General features: G+C 35.7%; 5 protein-coding genes and 1 long non-coding RNA gene across 8 annotated transcripts; 4 read left to right on the top strand and 2 right to left on the bottom strand.

Moving 5' to 3' along the window:
• Positions 1 to 960: 960 nt before the first annotated feature.
• On the top strand, positions 961 to 3,536 carry Ndufb2 (NADH dehydrogenase (ubiquinone) 1 beta subcomplex, 2, 8kDa). The gene is made up of 4 exons (XM_071774802.1): positions 961 to 1,167; positions 1,330 to 1,453; positions 1,540 to 1,662; positions 3,144 to 3,536. Exons 1-3 carry the CDS (start codon positions 1,067 to 1,069, stop codon positions 1,633 to 1,635), a joined length of 321 nt encoding a protein of 106 aa, XP_071630903.1. The 5' UTR covers positions 961 to 1,066; the 3' UTR covers positions 1,636 to 1,662; positions 3,144 to 3,536.
• On the bottom strand, positions 1,902 to 7,184 carry LOC139810902 (aldehyde dehydrogenase 1A1). Of its 2 annotated transcripts, none has more exons than XM_071774800.1 (11): positions 7,095 to 7,184; positions 5,689 to 5,724; positions 5,263 to 5,499; positions 4,807 to 4,911; positions 3,909 to 4,010; positions 3,659 to 3,824; positions 3,097 to 3,401; positions 2,920 to 3,022; positions 2,333 to 2,840; positions 2,184 to 2,258; positions 1,902 to 2,117 (listed from the first exon to the last, which is right to left on the bottom strand). In XM_071774800.1, exons 3-11 carry the CDS (start codon positions 5,293 to 5,295, stop codon positions 2,048 to 2,050), a joined length of 1,467 nt encoding a protein of 488 aa, XP_071630901.1. In that variant the 5' UTR covers positions 5,296 to 5,499; positions 5,689 to 5,724; positions 7,095 to 7,184; the 3' UTR covers positions 1,902 to 2,047. The 2 variants fall into 2 exon arrangements, with proteins under 2 accessions (XP_071630901.1, XP_071630900.1); XM_071774799.1 differs by having other exon boundaries at positions 6,977 to 7,122.
• Positions 5,731 to 9,424, top strand: Tektin-a (Tektin A). The gene is made up of 7 exons (XM_071774798.1): positions 5,731 to 6,747; positions 7,019 to 7,311; positions 7,446 to 7,755; positions 7,823 to 8,037; positions 8,296 to 8,518; positions 8,602 to 8,756; positions 8,850 to 9,424. Exons 1-7 carry the CDS (start codon positions 6,676 to 6,678, stop codon positions 9,061 to 9,063), a joined length of 1,482 nt encoding a protein of 493 aa, XP_071630899.1. The 5' UTR covers positions 5,731 to 6,675; the 3' UTR covers positions 9,064 to 9,424.
• Positions 9,425 to 9,523: 99 nt separating this feature from the next.
• Positions 9,524 to 10,585, top strand: LOC139810904 (dynein light chain Tctex-type protein 2B). The gene is made up of 4 exons (XM_071774801.1): positions 9,524 to 9,844; positions 10,014 to 10,147; positions 10,258 to 10,391; positions 10,498 to 10,585. Exons 1-4 carry the CDS (start codon positions 9,663 to 9,665, stop codon positions 10,543 to 10,545), a joined length of 498 nt encoding a protein of 165 aa, XP_071630902.1. The 5' UTR covers positions 9,524 to 9,662; the 3' UTR covers positions 10,546 to 10,585.
• On the bottom strand, positions 10,213 to 25,743 carry LOC139810900 (uncharacterized). 2 transcript variants are annotated; one of them, XM_071774796.1, is made up of 11 exons: positions 25,567 to 25,743; positions 18,861 to 19,015; positions 18,318 to 18,444; positions 18,079 to 18,196; positions 15,450 to 15,528; positions 13,990 to 14,041; positions 13,545 to 13,653; positions 13,349 to 13,433; positions 12,412 to 13,274; positions 12,131 to 12,337; positions 10,213 to 12,027 (listed from the first exon to the last, which is right to left on the bottom strand). In XM_071774796.1, exons 2-11 carry the CDS (start codon positions 18,982 to 18,984, stop codon positions 11,893 to 11,895), a joined length of 1,899 nt encoding a protein of 632 aa, XP_071630897.1. In that variant the 5' UTR covers positions 18,985 to 19,015; positions 25,567 to 25,743; the 3' UTR covers positions 10,213 to 11,892. The 2 variants fall into 2 exon arrangements, with proteins under 2 accessions (XP_071630897.1, XP_071630898.1); XM_071774797.1 differs by lacking the exons at positions 18,318 to 18,444; positions 18,861 to 19,015; positions 25,567 to 25,743 and adding an exon at positions 17,636 to 17,745.
• On the top strand, positions 14,036 to 14,785 carry LOC139810906 (uncharacterized). Its single transcript, XR_011731513.1, has 2 exons — positions 14,036 to 14,314; positions 14,404 to 14,785. It is a non-coding gene; the product is annotated as an uncharacterized lncRNA (long non-coding RNA).
• Positions 25,744 to 25,990: the final 247 nt, after the last annotated feature.

Genomic DNA, 25,990 nt, shown 5'->3' with positions numbered 1-25,990 from the left:
AATATTTTTATTAGACGCGCACCTCAAAAGGGCTTCCGAATCAAAATAATTATTCTTGTAATTGCCGTAAAATAATTTAGTAAAAGCCGTCTTGTTAGAATTGATTCTCTCAAATATAGGAAACATAGAATTACACATATAAATCTGAAATATAGAAGCATGAGCGAATGAGATTTTTATAACTGTTGCAGTCATAATATATTAACACCACGATTTAATCATGGCTAGCTATATTATTGCATATTTCGATCTAAAAGTTACATAAAATATATGAAAAAGAAAGTTTTTCGATTAATTACTATGCATATAATAAAATTTACGTTTTATGATGCGTACGAAGACTGCGTTACTACGTTTGACTCGCGTGCGCGCGCGCGTATACCTGTGGAAAATTCACACGTACGGATACTATGGTCGCGCGGAATTTATTTGACGAAACTGTCGAGAGTTCTCACCAACGCGATATATATATACCGTATCTGCGCATAATATGACGGTCGCCCGACACTTTCTCCGGCATTCCCGATACCGCTCTCACTGTCCTTTTGTACTCGGTTAAAGTCAATTCGAATACGAGGACGATTTCGATGGATTCGAGACGCGTAGAGAATCAAATTGCCAATACCTGATCACGATACGAAATCACGATGTCGGTGTAGCGACGTGACGGCGATTGTGCATGATGTTCAACATTATGACGGACATCCGGCACCTCACGGTAACGCTCGCGATAATCTTGTCGTTATCTTCGCGCTTGTGATTCACTTTTTGGACTAATAACTGCGAAAAATCAGCGGAGCAGTTTGAACGCGTTTCAACGGTCGTCTTGGCTTTCGGCACGTCTAGGCACGTCCCGTGAGTCCCGTGACTACGCGACATCTGTCGACGGTGTCGACGTTGCGATTCTCGACTCTCGAGAATCTCGAGCTATCGAATGCGTGACATTGCGCCGACTGCCGGACGGCGGACTGCGCTGCGCGAGAGAGAGCGCGAGTGCAATTAACGTCAACGTCAACGTCACGCAGTTTTGTGAGTGTCGCTTGGTAGTGGCGATTTATTTGTAATAATGATAATTTCACGAGGATTGAATTTATTGAAAGTCGCCTATAAAAGAAGCCCAAGTAAATTCGCGGCGACAAATCTGCGCTCCGTTAGGCTGTCTCACGGGTAAATAGAATTATTATGTAACTCTGCGTTATAGGTTATGTTCCAATGTTTCACTATTGTTCAATGCAAATGCATTTCGTTACGCGAAAGCATCTTACACGAAAAGAATATATGCAGCATTATGTGCCTATTATAATTTACTCCGTTATTTTCTTATATTAGTCATGGAATGTATCGCGATTTCCCGCAAGAAGACAAGACATGGGTGTTCGTAGCTGAAATTTTCGGAGGCATAATGTGGTGGTGGGTATTATGGCATTTCTGGCACGACTTTGGCCACATTGTCGTGAGTATCACGTAATTTTTAATATTTGTCTCGTATATTTCTAATATCTGTGACATGTCAGTGCAACAATTTCTTTTTATATTCAGGGAGAGTTCCCATATCCAGATCCATCCCAGTGGACAGACGAGGAATTAGGTATACCTCCGGATGATTATACTGAGCCCGCGACTCGTACGACGTAGATAATTTTAAGACCATATTACATGAAGGTAAAAAAAATATTTATCATTATACCAAGATAAGAATCTGCAAGGTTTTAACATTTAAATAGAATAAAAGTGTTACGTTTACAAAATTCAAATACAATTATTTTGTTTCTCATCCATTTTACAACCTTATGTTATATAAATATATTCTCCTAATTTTTGAGATATACATGTCTCAAATATATATAGATTTTTCTATGTTTTACGGTAGAAAAGGAGCGAAATAAGAAGATGTATGTACATTGGTTTCCCAAACTTTAATATCATGAATAATATATCTCATTGCATATATCACTTTAATATTCTTTTATAAAAGTTTCATTTAAGACATTTTCAACAAAAGTATAATGAAAATTAAGAGCTTATGTATCCATGCATAACTCGTGTTTTAATTTCCCTTCGTGACATTGATGGAGACTGTTTTGATCTCGAGATATTCTTTCAAGCCTTCTTCTCCCCTGAAAAAAATACGAGTTTTATAACACAGAATTTAAATCAGTTCAGTTTAATCAATTATCACTTACAATTCACGTCCTGTGCCAGATTGTTTGAAACCGCCAAATGGTGTTTGGGGTGCGACAGCATCGTAAAAGTTTACCCTGGAAATTATTAAGTTAAACATACATAACTGTACATACAGCAAGGTATTATCACATATTTCTTGTATACTTACCAAACGCTACCCGCTTCTACGGCCTGGGCAAATTTTAAAGCTTTATTAATATCTTTGGTAATTACACCAGCAGCAAGACCATAGTTAGTGCGATTCGCACGTTCAATTACTTCATTCATGGTATCAAATTTCAGGATTGTTTGAACCGGACCAAAAATTTCTTCTTTGGCAATCCTCATATCATCGGTTACATTTGAAAAGACTGTAGGTTGTACAAAATAACCGGTGTCACCTTTGCGATTTCCACCGGCTTCCACAACTGCGCCCTGTTGTTTGCCGGAATTGATTAAGCCCAGGACCTTGTCTAACATCTCTTGATCGATCTGCGGGCCTTGATCGGTTTTAGAATCAAATGGATCTCCCACTTTTCTATCGAGCGCCAGCTGTTTAGCATGCTTTACGAATTCGTCGTATATCTTAGAATGTACAAATGTTCGCGATCCCGCGCAACAGTTTTGCCCATGATTCGCAAATATCGCATTGTACGCAATTTTTGCAGCTTCTTTCACTGTAAACATAGGCAACGTGATATAAATATAATTATCCAACAAAGTGTATCGAAATACCTAATTATTCCGACAACGTACCGTCAACATCGTCGAAAACAACGAGCGGGCTCTTGCCACCTAATTCAAGGCTGACACGCTTAAGATTACTTTTACCAGCAGCTACCATTATGGCATGTCCGACCTAGAGAAGGAACTTAATTTATATCGATACATACATTTTTATTAATACAATCATATTGTATAAAATATAAATACCTCGGTGGATCCGGTAAAAGCAACTTTACGAATTTCTGGATGTTCAGCAATAGCTGCGCCAGCAGTTGGACCGTAACCTGGAATGACATTTACGACACCGGCTGGAAATCCTGCCTCCTTAGCCAGGGCGGCTGCGTAAAGCGCGGACAAAGGTGTTTGCTCCGCTGGCTTCAAGACCAAAGTACATCCAGTAGCCAATGCAGGGCCCCATTTCCAAGCCAACATTACGAACGGATAATTCCAAGGGATGATTTGTCCTACAACGCCGACTGGCTCTTTTCGTGTCAATGTAACGCTAGTGTCGCCTAGTCAGATAATAAATAGAATTACTTATTGTTACTAAATTTATAATTCATATTATATCTATCACAGTGAAAAAGTAATAATTGATACGCGAAATTTAATGAAATATATTAATATGCTGTAATGCTCTCCACATACACTCTCGAATAAGAAGATAGCATACGTGTCTTTTGTGTGCTATCTTTTGACCGGTATGTATGTATGTAACTATCTAACTAATTATCTATACCTAAATAGCAATCCATTTTGAAACAAATACCTGTCGGAATAGTAGTTCCAAGTATCTTATCACACCAGCCTGCATAATAACGAAGAACAGCAATACCAAATCGAATATCCTCAACAGCACTTGCATACGTTTTTCCATTATCAAGAGTATCGAGAGTAGCGATATAATCTAAATCGCGTGTAACGAGATCTGCGAACTATTTTATTGACTTACATTTAATATGCAGTTAGTGTTTGCATTAAGTATAAAAATTTTACATAAATTTTACATAAAATTTTACCTTGTGCATGAGTTGTCCACGGACATATGGATTCATCGTACGCCATTCCGAATTTCTATTAAAGGCCCGTTTAGCAGCTTCCACTGCTTTATCTACATCAGCCTGAAAAGAAATTTATTCTATTAAATTACAGCCAATCAATTTTTAATATTACTAATTTTTAACATCTAAGTATTAGGTGAAAGAAAATTTAATAGTGACACGCAACTAATGCGCAAAATTTTTCTATTAGCTTACTGTCATTATTACTTTATATTTCTCTACAATCTTCTATTACATTTAACATTTTTACATGTTTAAAAAAAGAATTTAAACCTTAAAAAGCCTGAAATATTTATTAAATTGTAACCATTTTTATACATATAAAGTTGTGAAATATACATATACATTGAAAAAGAAAGAAGAAAAGGAGGATCTGTAAATATCTGTGCATATAATAGACGTATACATGTAGACATCTGTAAATATTATTTCTTGTAGATGTAAAAACGCGAAGTAGATAGCAAAATACAAATAATATGATAAGATAACACTTTGATACTCATCTTGCAGCACAGTTAAAGAAAAGCAAATCACCTGTGTCAAAATCGAAAACCATCTTTAACTCTGTTGTGCATACAGTTGAATCTTTCGAGCTACGCCAATTAAGTCACGTAATTTTTTTATTCAGTTTAATATTCATCTAAGTCTTAAATTCTTCGCCTTTATTAATCTTAAATCGATTTAAAGCAAATAATTTTAAATATTAGCTATCTTGTAATCAAAGGTTTACAACTGAAATAATAGTATGGAGATTTATTGGATCCCGATCTATAGTTGTCTGTCAATTTTATTTTCTGTGTTCTTTTCTGTGCAATTCTTATGTTCTACGTGATATAATTGATATGATGTCTTTTACCTTATCTCCTTCGGAGATTTCAGCGATGACTTTACCATTGGTAGGATTTATTGTGGGAAATTTACGACCACTCACAGCATCCACAAATTCATTGTCAATGAATAGCTATAAAAAGTATTTGATATTATTAATAATGAAATACAAATAGCTTGCTGATTTAAAAAGTCTTGATAAGTAGTTGAAATACTGATAAAGTCAAATCAAAACGTTCTAGATTTATCCCATTCTCAACTCACTAAAATTATTTAAATTCATGTTTTTGACTATTTCAAATAAAAGTTGATATATTCTTTAAACAACACTTGAAAAGTTCCTTTGTGTAGTTTCTAACTCAAGCATTTTTCTATAAGTAAATCTTTGCGATCAAATATTTGTGATTTAGTTTGAATCTATATATTTAATTAAAAAACAATGAGTCGTTGCGCATAAATGAAACAATGCGAGATATTAACTTACTTGGGTATATTTAATTTGGACTTGCTTTGCCATTTTCTTCTCGGTGATGTCTACACTTGACAACAGTCGACCGGTAAGTCCCACGGCTAAGTGCTTGAGCAGCGTGTTTATAGAGACTACGTCGCTACCATGCAGAGAGATTATTTCCGGCACGTGATAAGATTGCTTATAAATATCAACTCAACGCTAACCGTATCTGTATCCGTTTCTGTATCTTTTTCAAATCTTTACAATTTACTGAAAAGGAAATTAAAAGAAAATATTATATTGATACGTCCTATAATATTAATATTAATGTAATAAACGCAAAACTTGAAATATTAATATAATTAATATTGTTAATATATTATGCAAATATAACAAACGACATCACTAATGCAATGTCTGTGTTTTTTTTTATTATTATCTTCTCATGTTTCTACATACTTTACTTGCAATTAGTTGGAGCCATTTTTTCTAATCCTAAAAAAGATATTTCTTTGTTATTTTACAATTCTTTATATATTGTTCTACAACATGACATAATAATTAAATTGTGTGAATCAATGTATTAAAAATAATGCAATGCACAGTTATTTCTCGGTAGCAGAATACGTATTCTGTTTCCTCCCGAAACTTCGCTAAGTATAGTAGTTCTTGATCTATTTTGGGAATAGTGTGTATATAGTTCTTTTTCAAATTTTCTGCTGTTTAGTCATGTAACAGTTGCTGATTTATTAAATCACATTTCTCTAGATATATCCTTTCGAGTTTAATTATATAATTCAACTTTATCAGTTCGAATTTATCAAGAAATTTCTTATCAAATAATGTAAGACTGTCCGACTTGGTAATCTGAGTATTGGCAAACAGATTTTTACATAGGGCATCTTTGCGCGTACCCCAACTTTGATAGGATAACACCGGGTCATCAATATTTTCGCATATAAGTTACATAAAAAAATGCCTACATGAGTAGCATAATAATCTTTTAATAGACATTTAATCGGATGCATTTCGCGTATTATTCCATGTTAAAAGAACATATTGCATAAATGGAGAAATATGTAAACATCTTTATGACGAGATAACGCATTTTAATATTATAGAAAGATGTGTAATATCTTGAACTTAGTCACTTGCATATATTTTAAATTTTTTAATTAATCAATTTTCTTTGACAGGAAGGAAACGGACTAGGTTAAAAACATCACCCCTTCTTTAGAAGAATGATGCGATTCGTTCAGCTGTGCGTATTAAATCGATAAGTCCGGTTTAGCAGGCGTGTTTACGGACGACAGCTTAAATTCACAGAAATTCTACTGCGCCTAAATGTACAATTCAACTGTATCCTATGTTCAGTATACCTCTTTAAAATATCAGTAAAATACGTCACGTACATTAACTACTTCGCTTTTTCGATTATCCTACGAAATGTTGGATATTCCGAACGAACATGATTATTCTGCTGATAGCCCGCATCACATTTCGCAACAACAAACTGAGGTAAGTTCTATCTGTAAGGGGTCACTATTTACATAAATTATACACATACCGATACACATGACTGACATGACCGTAATAATGTATCATTAATATATGCAGTATAAATTGGCTATTCTTAAAAGAACCAATGTATGTATATATATATAGAAAGCGAATGCTGGACGGCGTGTAAAGTTGCGAAAAAAATTATATTTATTCATTATTTTATTACACACATATACACACGTACACAATCTACTGTTTTCATCTCATATGATAAATTTCGAACTAGAAGACAGAACCGTGCCTTGCGATGGAGCACGAATGTGGCTGCGGGGACAACGTCGAGAAACCTCCGCTTTATTTACCTCAGCCCGAGGATGAATATCCGTCAAAGCCGGAACACACAATGGGACCTCTCGGTCCATGGGCTACGGGCAGAGTAACCTGTTCTCGCGAGGGTGGAATAACGGGTTTGAGACCAGTCGCAGATCAATATTCCATCACTCGCTACGGACCGAGCGAATGGCGCGCGCACAATTTGAGTATCTTTCAGCAATCGAATGAGAAAATTCGCGATTCCCAGTACGTGATTCAATATAATCTGCGATTATTAAAAATTGCATTTAGAATTTGATTCGAAGATCCATTAGTGGAGGATTGTATTCCGTAACTTTTCCTAAAAGTTGAGTACTTACTATATTTATTATCATAAATAGAGTTACGGCCAGTGCTGCGAAACAATGTGTGGATCAAGCGTATGCGGCAGCCGACAAGGTGCAAACGGAAACGACGGAACATTTGAAGACACGGGCTAATGTGGTGTATCGTTGGAAGGCGGAATTAGAACATATGATCGCTACCATTGCGGAAGAGATGGAATTGTTAGAGGCCGAGCATCGTCGTGTACAGCGGTCTTTATCGATATTGACCATCCCTGTATCAATCGCGAGCGATTTTCTGCAATTACGCTCCTTTCGCTTGGACTCTGATCTCGTTCGCGATAACGTCGAAGAGCAACTCACGAAGGTTGAATCTCGGATTTAATTCGTCGAAATGCCGTCTCCTCGCGTCTTAATTCGCGTTACGTTTCCAGGAAATAGCGCTTTGTTCCGAGATACGAGATTTGCTAAACAGAACCCGCGAGCAGATCGAGATGCAGATGGTCGAACTGAAGTCCGCGAAAGCGCGGGCGGAGAATGATTGGTCTGACAAAATTCATGCCTACAATCTAGACTCCGTATGTGTGAATTTGTCTAACGATTCTCCGCTTTTATTATGGAAAGCTGGAGCTACGAGATTTCCAGCCGAGTGAGTTTGCATTTATTTTCTATGTGCTAGGCTGACGAAAGAACGTCACAAATAGAAAAATTTAAACCTCTCGTTTTTTAAATTTAAAATTCAAATTTAAGAAACGGTGCAATGGTAATTAATAGTAACGATTAATAAACGTATCCGTGAAGTTGCTTTATTTTTTGCTGTTTCGAGATAATACAACTTTGCTGCTTTCAGCGTTCAATTTCTGCTGCAATCAGTTTATATAATCGATATTTTTCTCTTTTTTTTTAGTCAATCAACTCCTACAAGCTACGATCACTTCACGCGAGAAGTATTAACCGCTGGCGAGACTGCTAAACAAAGATCAATAAAATTAAGATCCACTTTGAACGATATATACGCTAAGTCCATTAAAGATCTACGCGATCAAGCGACTCGCGTCGACATTGCACTTGCAGAAAACGTGAAACTCACGCAAGATTGCCTTCAGCAACTAGAAAAGGAATTACTTCGCGTAAGGATCTGTGAACGCAACAATAAACAGGACACGCAAAAGATTATGTGAAATATAACGGAAGAAACATTTTTATTTTTTAGTGCTTGCATGAACTAGCAAATACGGAAAAGCTGATTGAGGAACTTCGGGATTCAACGAAGGGATTAAACAATGCTATGAAATTAGCACAAACAAGATTAGATAATAGATTGAATCGACGCAATGTTGAAAGTTGTCGAGATATACCTCAATTTGGGTAAGTCCTTGAATAAAGAGGAAATAGTTATCTAACAAAATAGCATTGATAACAAAAAGAGATTATTAACAAAAACATTTTTATTTTATTTAGTCTTGTTGAAGAAGTAAAATCACTTGGCGAACATACTTCCGCTATGTTGGCAGAATTAAAACGCGCTGAGGAATCTCAGGCGGAATTGGTCAAGGCAAGAGGCACTCTTGAACATGAAATAATGGTAAAACGGAAGACTTTGTACATAGACAAAGAACGAGGCCAACTACTGCGTTCATTCTTCCCTTCTACCACGGACTTGTCTGGATTTTAATAAATTAAATATACGCACAAAATGTGTAACAAGGAGAATTATTTAAAATTCATATAATGTAAATCGTATCTACGTATATTATACTATATTATATGTTTTAAGTGTCCATATAATATGTTTGTTATATTAAATTAAATGTATTAGCATTTATGTATCAAATTCTAATTATAGATTGGAATATTTCATTTATTTTTATGAAAAAATATTTATTGCTCGTCAGGTGTCTTTCAGTAACTACAAGCACTACACCTCCTCATGCTTTATATGTAGCAATGTTTTCACAGGAAATATTAAATATTATTATCTATATGTTCAGTTGTTTGTTCCATACTTCCATACATTCCCATGTCAAATCGAAGATTAGTAAAGGATAAAAATTGTCCGATGTTTGCCTCCTTTTCCCTCATCGACCTGACCTAGCTTAACGTGTACATACTATAGCAAAATGTATAGGCATGCTGGATCTTTATTGGTTATGTTTTGTCATGTGATATTGTTGCCACTGGTTGCCAATTGCCATTGTAGATAAACAACTTGGAATATGCCCACGATCAGTGGGATAGTGAGACGATCTGACGGGAAATTATCCAATATCATAAATGGCAGAGGCGAAGCGAACGCAACATTCTGTGAGACATAACCCGGTCAACCCGGTGCAAGAAGCAGTGGACATAGCACAGGAGGAGGAAGAAAAGAAACACGTGAATTTGGAAACTCTCGAGGATGATGAGGAGACAGCTCAGCAACCGGTTTATCAAATTCGACCACATCTTCACGAAAAGTACGCACGTCGATTTATCTTGTGTTCACGAATAGTATAGTTTGCGTGACAGAGAATTATAAGATTAATTTATTCTTTAGTAATTAACAGAACTTAGTGAAACTGATGGTATAATTAACATAGTTCATAGCATTTTGTTAGAGTCTAAATTTTTATGCCTTTAACATAGGTTTAAGCCTCTAAGTGCAAAGGAGGTAATACATGATGTGCTGTTTGATCAGCTCGCTACGAAATCATATGATGCCCAGGCAGCTGCTCAATGGACTAAAGATATATCGGATATTATTAAAATAAAAATCAAAGGTAATGCTTATCTTTTTTATATGTGCATGTACAATTTAATTTTATATTAATTATTATACTTGAAGTTCTGTATGAATATTTATTTGACAACCTTTTTGATATATTTACAGACTTACAGTTTAAGAGATACAAATATATTGTTAACGTGGTTTTGGGACAGCAACATGGTGCTGGTGTAAAAATGGGTACAAGATGTATTTGGGATGCAGAAGCTGATACATATGCCTATGATAGTTTTATTAATGTAAGAAAGAGATAAATCTTTTAGTTCGACTTACTCGTACATTCGTACAATGTCCAGATATCTTATTTTTATGTTCTTTCTGACTTAATTGAATGTTATTTTTCAGGATACTATATTTTGCGTGGCTATAGTATATGCAGTTTATTTTTATTAAAAGAAATTTTTTCTGGAAAATAAATGTATATGTGGACGAAGCGCATGTATGGAAAATTATTGTTTAGAAACGACAGTAAATTTATTAAAATACAACCTATTATTACCATACGTTGATACATATGCAACGCAATGTTATATGTCATGATTTGACAATTTTTACATATAATTACAGATAATATTTATAGCCATGTACAATGGTGTGTGCATGATAGTTCTTGCAGTGATATTTTCCATTTCACATGGTTCTTTCTTATGTACTAAAATTATTATAGCACCATAATTCACGGTAGTATAGTTAATTAAAATTTATTTATCCTACTTGTTACAATATTTGATTTATTCACTTTATTTTTTTATTTTTAGCAAATCAGTTTTTTAAGAAATAATTTATAGATAATTTAAAGTTTAATGTATGTTGTATATAAAATGACGAAATTTATTTGTTAAGAGTGTAAGGAATTTTACTGTTTTGAAAAATAAGAATATTTTACAGTTTGATTTAGATAATTAATTGCCAATGCTATAGTGTATAATTTACGTTTTTCGCATGAAAGATATTCATTGCAGCAGGCAATGTGAATAAAAATACAAAAAAATATTTACGCATTAATAAAATTTTAATTTATTAAATTAATAGCACATAATAAAATACTTTATTATGTGCTATTAATTAATTTTATTATTTATTTTCTTTAAATATGTAATATTAAACGTGAAAAATGTACAGAAGGCACTATAAGATATAACATTTCGTATTATATCTACATTCCATTATAACAAATGTTATACTGCAGTACATTAAAAAATTTTTAAAAATTTTCCACTGAGAAAAATAATACTTGTAATAATAAAAATAAAATAAATAGCTTCCCGAAATATTGCTGCTATATTTCTAAATATGTTAACATAACGCATTAACGATGTTCACTGTCATGTAACAGCACGATTTGTTTTGATTACTCGCTTATTACATAACGTATCATATATATTAAATATTAACACATACGAACTGCTTTTTTAAGTCATATTTTTGTAGTTAAAGTGAAATAGATAATGACTTAAAGCCTGCGTTCGTTTATTCACATTGAGAGTTATTGGGAATAAACAAACGTAAGTAAAGAGAGAAAGAGAAAGAAAGAAGAAAAAGCGTAACGTGCAAGTCAAGTGAACGAACCTTATATTGGCAAGGAAAAATTATGAAATTTATAAAACTCTGCTCTAATTGTAAGACTACACATATTTTTGCATTAACTTCTCTAATTCCTTTCAATTATATTATGATAACAAATGTATATCGCGTGTGTGTATGTCATGTGCTTCATTAATTTGTTAATATAATAATAAGTTACATAATGACGCATGGCAACGCGCAGCATAACGGGAGACATACTGGGACAACGGCACCTCCTTTGCTACTTTTGCTTTTACTTTTGCTAGAAGCCTCGTACTCGTATTTTCCGCTAGCCTTTTCCCACCCTCCCTGAAAAAAATAATGAATAAGAAGATCAAATAATAAAATATCGCGAATTTAGGATCATATAATACATTAAATATTTGCCACATAAAGTCATATAATGACTTACGCTAGCTTGTGACATGGCTGCGCCGGATTCTTCTTTCTTGGTGAATTCCGCCGAACCAGGAGGATAATAGACTGGCGGCCCAGCAACATTCTTGCTTTTGACTTTTGGTGGTGTATGCGGGACAAAATCAACTTCTTTTTTCTTCGTAGCCGATGATTCCTTTTTGCTCTTACGCTCTTGCCTCTCTATATCGTCCAATACCTCTCGCTGAACAAATAAAATACATACATAGAACTTTTATCATGCAAATAATATAATTAATATAGTATCAATTACTTTACCTCAGAATCAGAGAACGAAGCCATGAGGTCCTCCAGTTTCGTCGGTGGGCCTTCGCCATTGGTAATTGGCTTAGCGGGATACACTTGAGTACCAGTTGGAAACGGTCTCGGCAGGAGAACCTCGTGGTCGTCGGCGTTCTTGTTCGGCGGTACTGTCGTCGTAGTATTCGAGAATTTGTAAATCCTGGTCGGAGTGTCTGGTTTGTCGGGATAACGTCCGCTGGACGGTGATCTACCAGATCTATATTCTTCGAATCGATTAACGGTTCTGGTGTGCGTTTCGCTTACGGCAGGCGGTTGATTTTGATATATACTCGTAGAATAGTCCGGACGATCACCCGGTCCGTGACCATTAGGAAAATTACCGTCGACATGGTAATACTTCTCGCTCACGGTGGTCTTGGTCTCCAAGTTCGTCGGCGGAGCGCTGCGATAATAGGAAGGCTGTGTCGGTTGGCCATGGTGCTCCTCGCGATAGAATTTCGCCTCCTTGTGCATGATTTTCGACTTCTCAGTAACATCGGTCGGCGAATATCTGATCGGCGTACCAGGATGTCCCGGTACATCCGTCACGGTCTGATAGGTGACCATCTTGTCTGTAGTGGTGGTTCCGCTGGTTCTTGGTAGGGTGTACGTGATCGTTTGATCACCGGGCAGCACGACACTCCCTGGCACGTTGCCACCTGGTAGATACGTCTCCGGCGATCCCGGTAGTTCGTAGGTGTACGTCTTGATGGTGGTGGTCACTTTTGTGTTGGGACCGGGTGCCAGATTGATCGGTATCGATGGACTTGACGAGACCGGTACGGTATACTCGATGTATTCTTGCGTGCTTTGAGTCGGTCGTGGTTCAGTTTGATAATCTTAGGAAAAATCGTTCGTTTACTTTGAATGTCAAAATTTAGAAAATAGTTGTAATTTTATATAAATTACGTACTGGTTTCGTGAACGAACTTGACATCTCTCTGAGTTCCTGGTAAAGGGGAAGTTTGTTTCGAACGAGACGAGCTGTCACCATAGACCTGATAAATATAATTATATTAATGCTAATTGTCCGTTTTATTTAATATTACTTAAAAACATCGACGAATCGATGTTTGAAAATATTCGTAATGGTATAATTTTGTACTCACCAATTCTCTATTGACAACTGATTTTTTAATAATTGGTTCTGGACTTTGATATGAATATGGACTCGCTGAACTTTTAGTCTCCTCATAAGTTCTTTCATGGATGTCGTCCCTGTAAATATTGATTTTTTTTACATTTGTACTGCATACTACACACTTTTTACATTTATACATATTAATTTATTTTACATTTATATTTCGAAATTTTGGTAGCTATAAAAATATAAGTAGTTAAGTACAGTACTGTAGCGGTTACTTAACTACTAAAATAGTAGACGAATCATTTGCATCGTCTGCAATAAATTTCTTTCACGTAAATTACATGCAATTGAGAAATGTATAAGTTTATTTCTATTTTAAAATATATGTTACTTGACCGAGTCGCTTGGCATCCATTCAGAAAACGAAGGTATTTTGGATCTTACGAGAAGCAGAATTGTGTACTTACATCAAGGGCGCGCCAGTGAGAGGCTGTTTGCTTTCTGATATGGCCCATGAATCTGGAACAATAAATCAACGAGTACGTTATCATTGTGATTGTCAAAACCGCGATAATAAGTTTAAAATAACAGAGTAATCAAAATTCGTAAATTAATGTCAATTTACAAAGTGCACGAAATAATAAAGTGCCAATAAGTTGCAGTGATTTACATTGTTGTTTGGATCTTATGAGAGTCATAACGTTAACTACTCCAATAGTAGATTTTATTGGCTGGTAGGAATATCTCTGGTCGCAACGGATATTCTCACCAACAGTCGTCCTTGTCCTTCCAGTATGTAACTTGAGTCTATCCTCTACTAGCTCTACACCTCCCCCGCGGTCTTTCTCTCTTACCTTTCGTTCTTTCTTTCGGGAGAGCAGCGGAGACACGAAGAAATCGGGTCAGCCTTCTGCCATAAGCGGTCCTAATATGGCTACGCTTGTGTGTTATGCATGACCGCAAAGAACATGAGCTACGACCGTGCCGTCTCTGCCAAATACAGAGATACAGGGAAGACCTTCTTGCTCCCAACATTCTTCTTTCCAGCGGAGATGAATAAAGTTTCGAGAAGGTCTCCCACCTCTTCGATTTCCATAATATTCAACGAAGATGCTCAAAAATTTACGCAAACGAATGTATTTGAAAAGATTTTTGGCGCAAATAAAATTTAATGATGGAGAAACGTAGGTAATATTTGTATTTTGCACGAAAAGTACGAGGTGATGGATGATCGCTTCGCTTATGTAATGAGGCGAAAATATGTTTGTATAAAAATACCAAATTTCTGAGATACCCTCCAATTTAAACAATTTAAACATTCGCCCATTATTTCAACATCGCTTTTATTAAAGTTTTTATTTGTGTTAAGAATTCTTCCACACGTGTATATTTGGGAATATCTTTACTAAAAATTTTATGAAAATACGAGAAGCGACTTTTCAGAACTTCAGTCTCTGTTTGCTTTCTTTCGAAAGCAACGATAACTGAAATATGAGCGCGACGTGATATCGCGCTTATATTTCGCGATTATAATATTCTTCGCGCCGTGTAGGAGCTAGAATCGCGCTGAAGATGCGAATAACGCTCAAATTCGATCCACCCGATTTTTTCATTATCAATTAACCGTAAACCAGCAAGGCCGTTGCGCGCCTTAAAAGGCGTGACACGAGCAACCGGCTCCCCTACCTTCCTTGATCGTTTCACGTTCGCGAGCTATTCACCGCGACTCCGCGGTGTTACTTGTCTCGGATAATTCAAGGAATCCGATAAGAATCCGCTTTGCTACAGCAACAGTACGCTAAACTCTACGGGATGCTCTATAGCTACGTACAGCACAATACTCAGCAATATTACATAATTATATTTTATTTGTTAAATTACTCGCGTCGTGTGTATAATTTAATTAAAAAACGTGGATTTTTCTCACCTGGTTTCCCGTCCAAATCCTTGTTGTAGTGGTACGACACTTGCTTGTAGGCTACCGTTTTAGTTTGACCGGGTTGGACCTGAAAGCGCAAGAAGATGAACGTCACGAATGCAGAATCTCGCATCTGTGTGCATAGGCATTCAGGTCATCCGTTTTTATAGCAACGATCCGATCGTAACAAATTAGTGCGAGTAATGCGTGGGCAGCGTCAGCGCCGGACTCTCCTTATAAGACTCTGATTACGACTGTCCCACGTGTAAAACGTATGGGCGGATCGGTAACAACATCTGAATTCCGCGGAGCAACTCACGGTCGAGGATTGTTTCAACTGCAAAATGCAGCTGTGCAGTGGAGTTACCAGAATATTACGTATATAGAATAAATTCAATTTATTTCGATCTTAAATAAATTATAATTCTCTATTTTTTATCTGAATATATGCACGCGCATCGTGAGCTACTTTGCGTATGATCTTTAATACATGACTTTAGCACATGATTTCACGAACTGCAAGAATATGCAAATAAGACATACGGAAATTTTAAAGATTATTTCGTTACATTCTATACCGTTTCAGATGATGATAGACAGTGTCGCTTAAAGATCTCGAAGCCCATTAGTTTGAACATGTATCCGGCTGGTGTGCAAGGAGTGTAAGAGCAAACCAATTTATTTTCATTGAACGTCGGATTACAAGCCATACGACTAGCGAACGCTGCAATTACCTACCTCGGGGCCCCCGTTACACGCAAGACTGATTCTGTGCCTCGCCGTGATGCGTCTAATGTTCAGTATATCGCGTAAAATGGTAATATTATTACTACAATTACGTAGCTGTCTCGAACATCATTACCGAGCAGAACGTTTTAACGCATTTCTCCATTTTCTCTCTTATCTGGTCAGAAGACCAGGGCCAAAATCATGAGAACGTACGAGGAATGTTTCGTTATTCGCAAGTATTTTAGAAAGTGAAGAGTCACGCCACATCGTGCATTTAAATCGTAAAAGATACCGTCGTGTATATATCAGAAAATTAATAGAAAAGAGGAGGACAGATTTTAATTTTTATATTAATTATAAAAAGAAAAATCTAAAAGTATTAACATTTTGCCGTTTAATTTTTCTCTATTATTCTCCACCTCATTTATTAAAGCATTCTTCGAAACTTTGCGTGAAGGCTAAAGGTCAATGGATAAATACGAAAGCAGGGAGTGGCGTAATTACAGTCATCGAGCGATCATAATTTGGCTTCAAATTAGACAGCTGAGCGGGCGACTATTACAATGCAATTACACGACCGACAATCTATTTTTGCTCAATACCAGATCGATTCTAGGGGACATGGCGATTTCAAATATAAAAGTGATCTAGCTTATTCCTCACGGCGTCTAATGTAGCGAGAGGCAGGATTGAACATTCGCTAGATGCACTGGCATTTGCAACCCGGGGGCAAATGCATGAACGATGCAATCTGCGTGGCGTATAATTGGAGCCGCAGCGTCCAGCGGGACGCATAAAGCTCGGCGAACGTTAACGTGGAAGTGATTTCATACACTTTGCGTCTAACAATCTATTGCGCCTGATTTATATAGTACGGCGGGTGTTGTAGATCCGCTGTTAATAATAATGTCGTTGATTAATGTTGCTGATAAATGAACACGCGGTACGATTTACTGATGCTAATCGATTTTCTATTGATCTACGTTTTACTGCAATGAATAATATTAATTCTTATATTTATTTCTTGGAATAAAAATATTTTATTTATTTACGACTTTGAAATAGCTAAACTGTATGCAGATTGGCTACAAATATCTAATTTTATGTTTTTGTTCGAGATATAAAAAATACATAAATAAATCTTTAAATTGATTAAATTGATTAAAATTAAATATTTTAATTTCTTTCTGACTCGAGAATCTTGAGAAAATTGTATATTAGTTAAATAATATAGTTCGTGTTGTCGAATTCGTGCTTTTGGCTCGGTTATTACAAGTACTAAGAATTTTTATGTGCTGTTAAGTAGCTTCACTCAATTAACATCAGATGATCGAAATAGTCGTTTTCTGTTCAACAGCACATCCAGCGAGCTCGGCAAGGGCGCATGAGCATGGCGGCATGCGAAACTAGTTTCTTGCATGCATTAATCACGCAACGCATTCGTTTTTTTGTTTAAGAACCAGGACCGTCGACGTCGACGTGATTTCATCCGATGCGTGATTATCGTTCTTTCCTGTGTTCCTAGATTTTATCCCTGGGCTATTATCCATTCTTCACCCCAGCAATAATAAGGAAACTATAATTCACACTTTAGATTTGGTTTTTATGTTTCTTTTTATATGATCTTTAATTAATTGTAAATGTGTATTTATTTATTTGCAAAGTAGAGTAATGTGATATTAAATGATACTAAATGACAAGAATAAAAAACCTTGTAAAACTATAAAACTTTTAAAAAAAGAGACTTATTCGTGCAATAAGATTTCTCTCTAGAACTGTATAAGTCCAGAATTGTTTTCAAATTAATATGGGCCTTGATATTATACTTTCCAATGTATCGAATAAACAATATCGAATTTAGCTTACGATATTCTAATAACGCGTGTGTCATTTCAGTTTAAGAACTCACATCTTGCAGCTCCGCGTCCAGATGTTCCAGGCCCGGGATACCGCTTGTCGTTCCAGTTGGACCGGTACTAACGAATTTTTCAGTGGCAGTCACTCTCGAACGAGACGGAGACATGGGTCTGGAAAATAATTTTAAATCCGAATATTTATTATAATGTATTTTTACATTTGAAAGGACACTAATTGCGTAAGTGATGCACCCCATTACGGATTTATCGTATAACTTTGTTGTTCTCTCACCTGCCCTCCGAGATCACTCTGGTAGGGTTGGCAGCTACCCTATACTCGACTTGGGGCAAGAGTGTTCTGTCTCGGCTAGGAGTAGCACTTCTCGAGACACTCGTCTGCAGATCCTCGAGAAGTGCGTCTGAAAGAGCCGAATAAATCAATTTAACACGTTATCGGTGTTTTAACGAAGAATGGAAGTGAGGAAATGAGTCCGAGTATCTAAACGATTACGATCGACCTTAATTAAAATGTTAAAATCACATCTAACATTAGTCTTTTATATCACTTTAGATACAATTTTAAACGCATTACATAAATTTTGTTTCAAAAGTATCACTATCAATCAGCAGTGGAGAGGAGAACTCAAGATAATTACATCATCAAAAGTTTGATAAATTGTTCGCGTCGCGCGCGTAACTAATTTAGTCCCTAAAATTTGCTATGAAAACATTGTGAGTAAAATGATCGCGGACTCGTTCGACAGAAAAAGAGAGGAGCGGAAATGAACAACGGATGGATAGAGTTACACCTCTGGTGGCACATTTAAAGGTTTACCCAAGTTGTTTTCGAGGCTGCTGGCCGTGGCTGCTCCGTCTCTGTGGCCAGATATAGGACCGCCATGACTCACAATCTTTCTGCTGGTGTGCGTCGACGTTCGCTCCCTCACGGCTGCTGACATTGTGTTCCTCTTAAGCCCTGCCTCACGAAATCTATAACGGATAACGAGGAAGGCGTTGATTGGCGTCTCAATTAATTTTATTGTAACCTATCATTAATCTGTCTCATTATGAATATTTAGGTATAACAAGATCTCTGGAACATGTCGAGTAACTGGAACGACGCGCCGCGCCGGCAGCATGGATTGGATAAGATATTTCTTGCTGCAACGCGCTACTTATAGAAGTGTGAAGTTATAAATAGAATTGATATTAGAGGATTCGGATCTCTGTAGAGAGCTATGGACTTTCGCAGAAACTTTCGCACCACTCGAAGCCGGTTTACAAGACTCGCGCAACAACCGTGACCAGGCCGGCCAGTTTTAGGCCCGAGTGGGTGTAGGTTCCTGATTTCCGTCGCGCATGCACGATTTTTACCTTAGTCGTAAAAGCAGGTTTCTCAACGTACCGTTGGCGATTTGACAAAATTTTTTCGAGAAAAATATGCATAGACTTAAATTTTATTTTACATTTCACGCACATTACGAAATGTTCGCGTTATGAACATGTTAAAGCGATAATATTCTGTGAAAACTGATCCGTTCAAAATATACGAGACCAGATAAAGGGATGAGATCAGTTTCTGCGAACTAAATCGGCGGAAATGGTCTCATACTTATTCCGGTGGAGGCACCAATGCGAATGAGGCCAGGGGGCCAAGGAGGCCTTCCAAGAATCGGCAGCTAAAGAGGTACGCATTCATATATGATCTCCTCCAAAACCTCGAAACGCACAGTGTTAGTCGGGACCGTTTCTGGAATGCGTATTCTAGCGACTATTGCGCAAGTAATTCTGGTAATCAATCGTAATACAAGAAGAAAGAAAAAGTTGCGATCCAAATTTGGTAATAGCAGGCGCCTCTTATATTAAAGGCGAATTTGGGCGAATTGGTCCAAGGTCAGTTAAATGCAGATCAAGGTCAATTACAGTATTGTGCATGCCTTCGCGAGTCGAATATCGCCTTGATTGTGATATACGAGTTCTTAATGACACTGCACTCGTATTATCAAGATTACCATTAAAGACAGTTTACTCCCAGGAAAGACAGACGTATCAACAATGACGACAACATATAAACTATTTTGAGTATTAACAAAGTGGATGCATTATTAATATATGTATATGTGTCATATATCTACATATATATATACATATAAAACTTGTACACATTAACATTGTAATGATTAGTGTACAAAAAATTATATTTTTGTTATATATTTTGTAATTTTGGTGATTTGTTATAATATATCACTGTTAGTGATGTGTGTGACATAATGTTTATAAATAATACGCGTAATTACAGTAGATAAATTTGTGAAAGAATTCAAGAGCAAAAAAGACGATAACGAGACCATTCATACTCGGATTTTATCGCACAATTTCGTTTTCAGACGGCGTTATAAGTTGACTTCAAAGCACACCGCGTCATTCCCGTTTAATATAGAGCACACGTAACTACTTGATCAGCTCGAATAAGCAGTATCGGTTGCAGTGGCGTAATTAAAATGTGACGGAGTTGCTCGATAGAAAAAGAAATCGTATGATAAAGTTAATTTATCGTGATAATAATGGCTGTACCATGTTTGCAAAATATACGTGAAGGGCGGATAATACTCCATAGAATGATAAAATAAATGCAGTTTTTAAACAATACAATCAGAATCCTAAATTGGAATTCTAAATGCTTTTCGTGTGATCGTACATTTGTCAACCGCAACGTTACGCCACTGATAACGGACGATGTAACTGCTTTAAGCAGACAGTTAGCCGGTCATCGTCAGTGACATTGTATCGTGCCCTCCAAGGCTATCGTGTCAATCGAAACGACGATGACTGCGATTCGTTTAATTCCAAGAAGGCTACATAATCGTGACTCTGCTCGAGTTAGCGTTTAAGATCCGATAGATATAGAGCTTTCATCCCGCCAGTCGCGATGTTTTATTTGCCCATCTTTTTAATTGTGAATCTAATTTGCACGCACGCAAATGTATTCTTGGCCATCGGGTGGTAGAGTAATAATTTCAGCTTGCAAAATGCACCTGCGCGTTACTGATCGCGATTCTTGCGCAATCACTTTCATCTCGTTTAAATATAAAGAGCTTGCGTGCAGTGAGAGGAGAAACATAAAAAAAATCATTTACACTACCTTATATCGCTGTTAACCCACAATGCGATCTATCAAAAAATTTGATATGCTTCTTTTTATTGACAGAAATGCGATATTCTACCCTATAGATCATGTTAATATAAAATCCAAAGATTGAAAGATTAAATGTTATCGCTTTCGTTAACGTGAGTATTTTATAACGTATAACGAATATCGCAGTAATTTTAATTCTCTTCTGTATTACGTCGAACTACTTCATCGGATTATAAACGAACATGATTTCCAAAATCAGTGCGATAAAATTCAATTGATCAAGCAAGAAGAGAAACTAAAATAAATTATAAAATAGAGCTAATAAGTATAAAAGCTGTAGTAGAAAGATTTATCTTGCTGGCCAATTCGACGAAATTAGATTGATTGTGCTGGCATCGATATAAGAAGTATTTTAAAGCGCGTTACGAGCGAGAACAAATCCGTGACTCATATGCTCTATTTCACGGCGAGAGCTTTTCACAGATGTATACAATTTGTAAATAAAACAAATAATGTCGGAAGGTTACGAGATCATATGTATTTTTGTCTCGAAGAGGCGAAATTCGATTGTAAAATAGCGAAATACTTTCGAACAAAGTGATTTACATATTTGCAACAGTCAAGATTATCAAAATTCAAAATTTAACGTGCGATTATGTATCAATATGTTAACAATATTTTATTTTAAAGAATGATTTCTCCATTCCTGCAGAACAAATAAGAATCACTCGGAGAAGAAAGGAACTAGAGTACAAAGAAGTGCATTACTATTCTAAACACTATAAGAGATCGTGTTGCAACTGCGTGATTATGTTACGTCGTTACTACTGCTGGTATATTGATACGTCGCAACGTTTCTGTAATGCTGCGGTACGAACGCTACTGTTCTACGTATTACATCCAAATGTCGTATTCGTATTACACACAAATACATCTTACACAACGATATCTGATGTCTGGTACTATTAATTGCGGCATCACACCGATTATATAGTGCCGATTTTATTGAACGTACGTGGAATAGTGAAAACATATAAACGATACAGAATTACAACTGTGTCAACGGGAGAAAGTCCCCTGTATTTGCATTCACAACACAATTGCGCAAACGACTATAAACACGAATATCACAAACCTCTTATAGAATAAGTTTCTCCTATTAGATATTCATTGAATTTTGGAAATATTTATAAAATGTTTTTCGCTAATATTTGTGCCGAGAACATTTATGAAATATTTATGAAATCGATATTGATAACAATATTACGATACTTTTCATGGGTGCTGTCAAATTTAAGATTATTCCATGAAGAGTTAATTTTTTATTTTAATAATTAATTTTACAATTTTTGTCATGCTAAAAAGTTTCTTTTCATCTTACAGTACTCGATATTGAAACTATTGATTTAAATTCTTACACCGTATTATGTAGACTCGGTAATTCGAATGTAATTGAAACGTGATGTTACTGCTGATTACGTGCGTGAATGATTATTAAGTTCACGATTCAAAGAGAAGTTCTCGCGTGTCTGAAGTCTTGGTGTTTTGTACAAGTATAATCATTCATGAAAAAGAAAGAGTACAAAAGTTTCAAGTTTGTCTTGGCAAGTCTGATTAATGCAACACGTAAACATATGAGTTTAGATAATATCGAATTTTCTTGTCAACTATATGGAGGTTGACAGAAATAATAAAGTCATGATTATATAGTTCGCTAAATACAATATAATTTTTTTAAATTTTGAACCTTAAATCTTTATTTTCAAATAAACCTAAAAAACGAGGTATAAGATGTAATTACTCAAATTACTGATTATGTCTTTTTTTAATCTTTAATTTTTTGTTGTAAAAAGATGTTCAACAAATTTGAAAAAAATATTAAAAATAGTACTATCTTTTTCGGCAATTTGTCGGGATATCAATAAATTACATCGATCAACGTTACGCGTGTACACGTGTATGAAAGATAAGAAAAAAATATATAATCCAATCTCATACAAATTTAAAGATGACATTTGACATCACGTGGGTGGCAACGGTCCAGCCAACTGGCGCCCGGAATCTCATCTCATCTCATCTCTCTTTCTCATCTCCTTCTTCGTCCGCCGCCATTCCCCGTTCTTTGTTTAACCAGTTTAAATATAACCTATCCACCTTTATGCCGTTATTTACACCCCGACTAACAGATTTTCTGTCGGCGCATTTTACGTGAATAGTACATTTTTAATGGCATTTTGACGATTGCTTGTTAATGCTGTTTCGCAAACGTGCACAAACGAACCGTGAATTTTGGCGTCTGCATAGTGCCAAGATGAAATTGCACGTGATTGCCATTAACTGTTTTCAGCAGCTGCGTATGATTTAACCAGCTCCGTAATGATTTAAACGTATAAAAACATGAGAGTATATAATTTCATATTTTAATTGAATAATTTTCTACGGAAATTTTATCTCAACGGAGTTCCGACTTTAAACAAAATTTTGCAATATTATAAAATTAAAATTTCTAAAATTTATTGTTTTGCTAACATCGTAAAACAAACGTGACAAAAAATATACGGTTGTATTTTTGGCGCGTCAACCTAACGGTAAGAAGCTTTATGAGCTATGAGCCAATATGTTTTTGGCTTTACGCCTATTTTTATATCTACTTTCGTCCCCATTTTTTCCTCATTTTAGTTGTACAAATCTGTCTTATTTATTTTTTTACAAGTCAATTTCGTGTAAAAATATGCCGCCTGCCAAACAGCGCAGCCGATAGAGATAAATCAGAAAAACAGTAGATTGAAAACAAGAAACAATTTCAAGAGTTACGATTTTGTTTTATCTCAACAATTCGCTCTTGTCGGTTTTCCTTAATTAAACATCACGTTAATGAAAATGAGATAATTTACAACTGTGTTAAAATATTGCACTGTGTCAAAGAATTCCCATTTATTCTTGAATGTTATTCTTATGTATAATTCATCGCTTACGAAGCTCTTAATGAACGTTGTAGCATTCGTAGTGACGCATGAATTATGCATATTGGTATTTATTCTGAGTGGTCTTTAAAACGCACCTAACATGGCTGAGAGATCCGCGGAGACGGAAAGTGGGATTTGACCTTCCGCCTATCTCCAATCATCTGCTCACCGTATTACGTATGCTTGAAGAGACAAGTTCCAGTCGATTGCGGATATGTAATTAGTGTCAAAAACTGCTCCATATGAAATTGTCGCGTGATTTAAAAATTTAAATTTTATGGAAAACTCTTATAAAATAAAATCGGATTTCCTTATACGTCCTATTAAAATAATATGCTTATTTTGCAGAATTATATTTTAACTTTAATGAAGTAATAAAATATTTTATATACAGTTCACAATAAATATGTGGAAACTTAAAGTGTATGTAAAGACTTTGTATGTTATAATTTTTAAATTTGACGTTGCAGAAAATAATTTTTAATAAAGTTTCCGCCACATATACACACACATTGCATTTAACATTCATAGATAAACGTAGAAATATCTTCAATCATCTTCACTTCTAATATAAGATTAGAGTTATAAAATTACTTAATTTTAATTAATTTTAAAAATGACATGTCCCACATATGAAAATTTAATAAAAGTTTTGTACAACATGTAACACAGTTTCAGAAAGAAATCATTTTCTACTAAGTATTCTAAGAGCGTTATAACGAGTCAGAATGAAAATTTCCAAACGATCATCGAGTTGAAGGGAACTTTTTTTAACCTGGTAACATCAGGAATCATGGCGTGTTAACCAATGACATGTGCGGCATAATGACGGTCGCTGTTTGCAGTCATTCAAAGGCACTGGAGGCATTTTCAGTGACGGAAGATTAATTGCTACATGGGACCGATAGCGCGGCGGGTAGTGCACTAATAGTAATTCAATACAAACAGAAACATAATTGCAAAGGCACTTCTATGCTAAGATAATTAATGTTAATTGGCGATTCTGACGCCGCTAATTTGCCGGCTGGCAATTAGTAAATTATATTTAATTTATTTACACCATGTATTATCCTTTATTTGTTCACGTCCAGATTGTTTAAATAATTTTTATTATTAATTTAAATGCTCTTCTGATTTTAATTTTTTACGATATTTAATTTAAAAATTTTTTACGATATTTAATTTAAAACAATTAAGGCATCTGTATGCTATCAATTTAAAAATGTTTAAAAATTTATTATACATTTACATAAATTTTCGTGCAATTCGACAAATACTTTTAACACAGAATCGATATATTTACCTATCCGTAATACATTAAATAAATGAAATATATTAAATACATTAAATGTAATACATTAAATAAAACAAAACGAATTTAGATCCTATTTCTAATCAGAGAAGTCTGAAAAGATGTTATAAAATGTGGCCATTCTTACCTCGCGAGAAAAGGGTAATCCAAAATTTGCACACCGGTTAGATCACTTTTTTCCTCCGTCTCGTTTTCTTCCCGGCGACTTTGCTCACGCGTCGAATCCAACCGATCAATCCTGACCGAGCGAGCGGTTCACAAGACACCAGATTGACCGTCCGTCCAGGACTGGTTACATACACTTGCTGCGCTACTCGCCAGAATCCGTTGTGGGTAGACAGGACCAGGGCGTGCGCATGCGCGATGGATCGCAAATTGTTAGGTGTCCCCGACCCGTGGAAACCTTCAATCGTCGTACTTCAAGATCGAGAGATCATCGATATTACGAAACCTGACGTCTAATGGATTCAAGATCAGATCAACAATTATTTGTATTGCAATAAAAATTTTAATAAGATTTGTCTTCAAAATATTGCTTAATAATATTGCAA

This window comes from Temnothorax longispinosus, chromosome 4 (assembly GCF_030848805.1).
Source record: "Temnothorax longispinosus isolate EJ_2023e chromosome 4, Tlon_JGU_v1, whole genome shotgun sequence".
In the NCBI taxonomy this organism is placed as follows: domain Eukaryota; kingdom Metazoa; phylum Arthropoda; class Insecta; order Hymenoptera; family Formicidae; genus Temnothorax; species Temnothorax longispinosus.
Note: the sequence above shows the minus strand (reverse complement) of the source record. Positions and strands in the feature narration are given on the sequence as shown.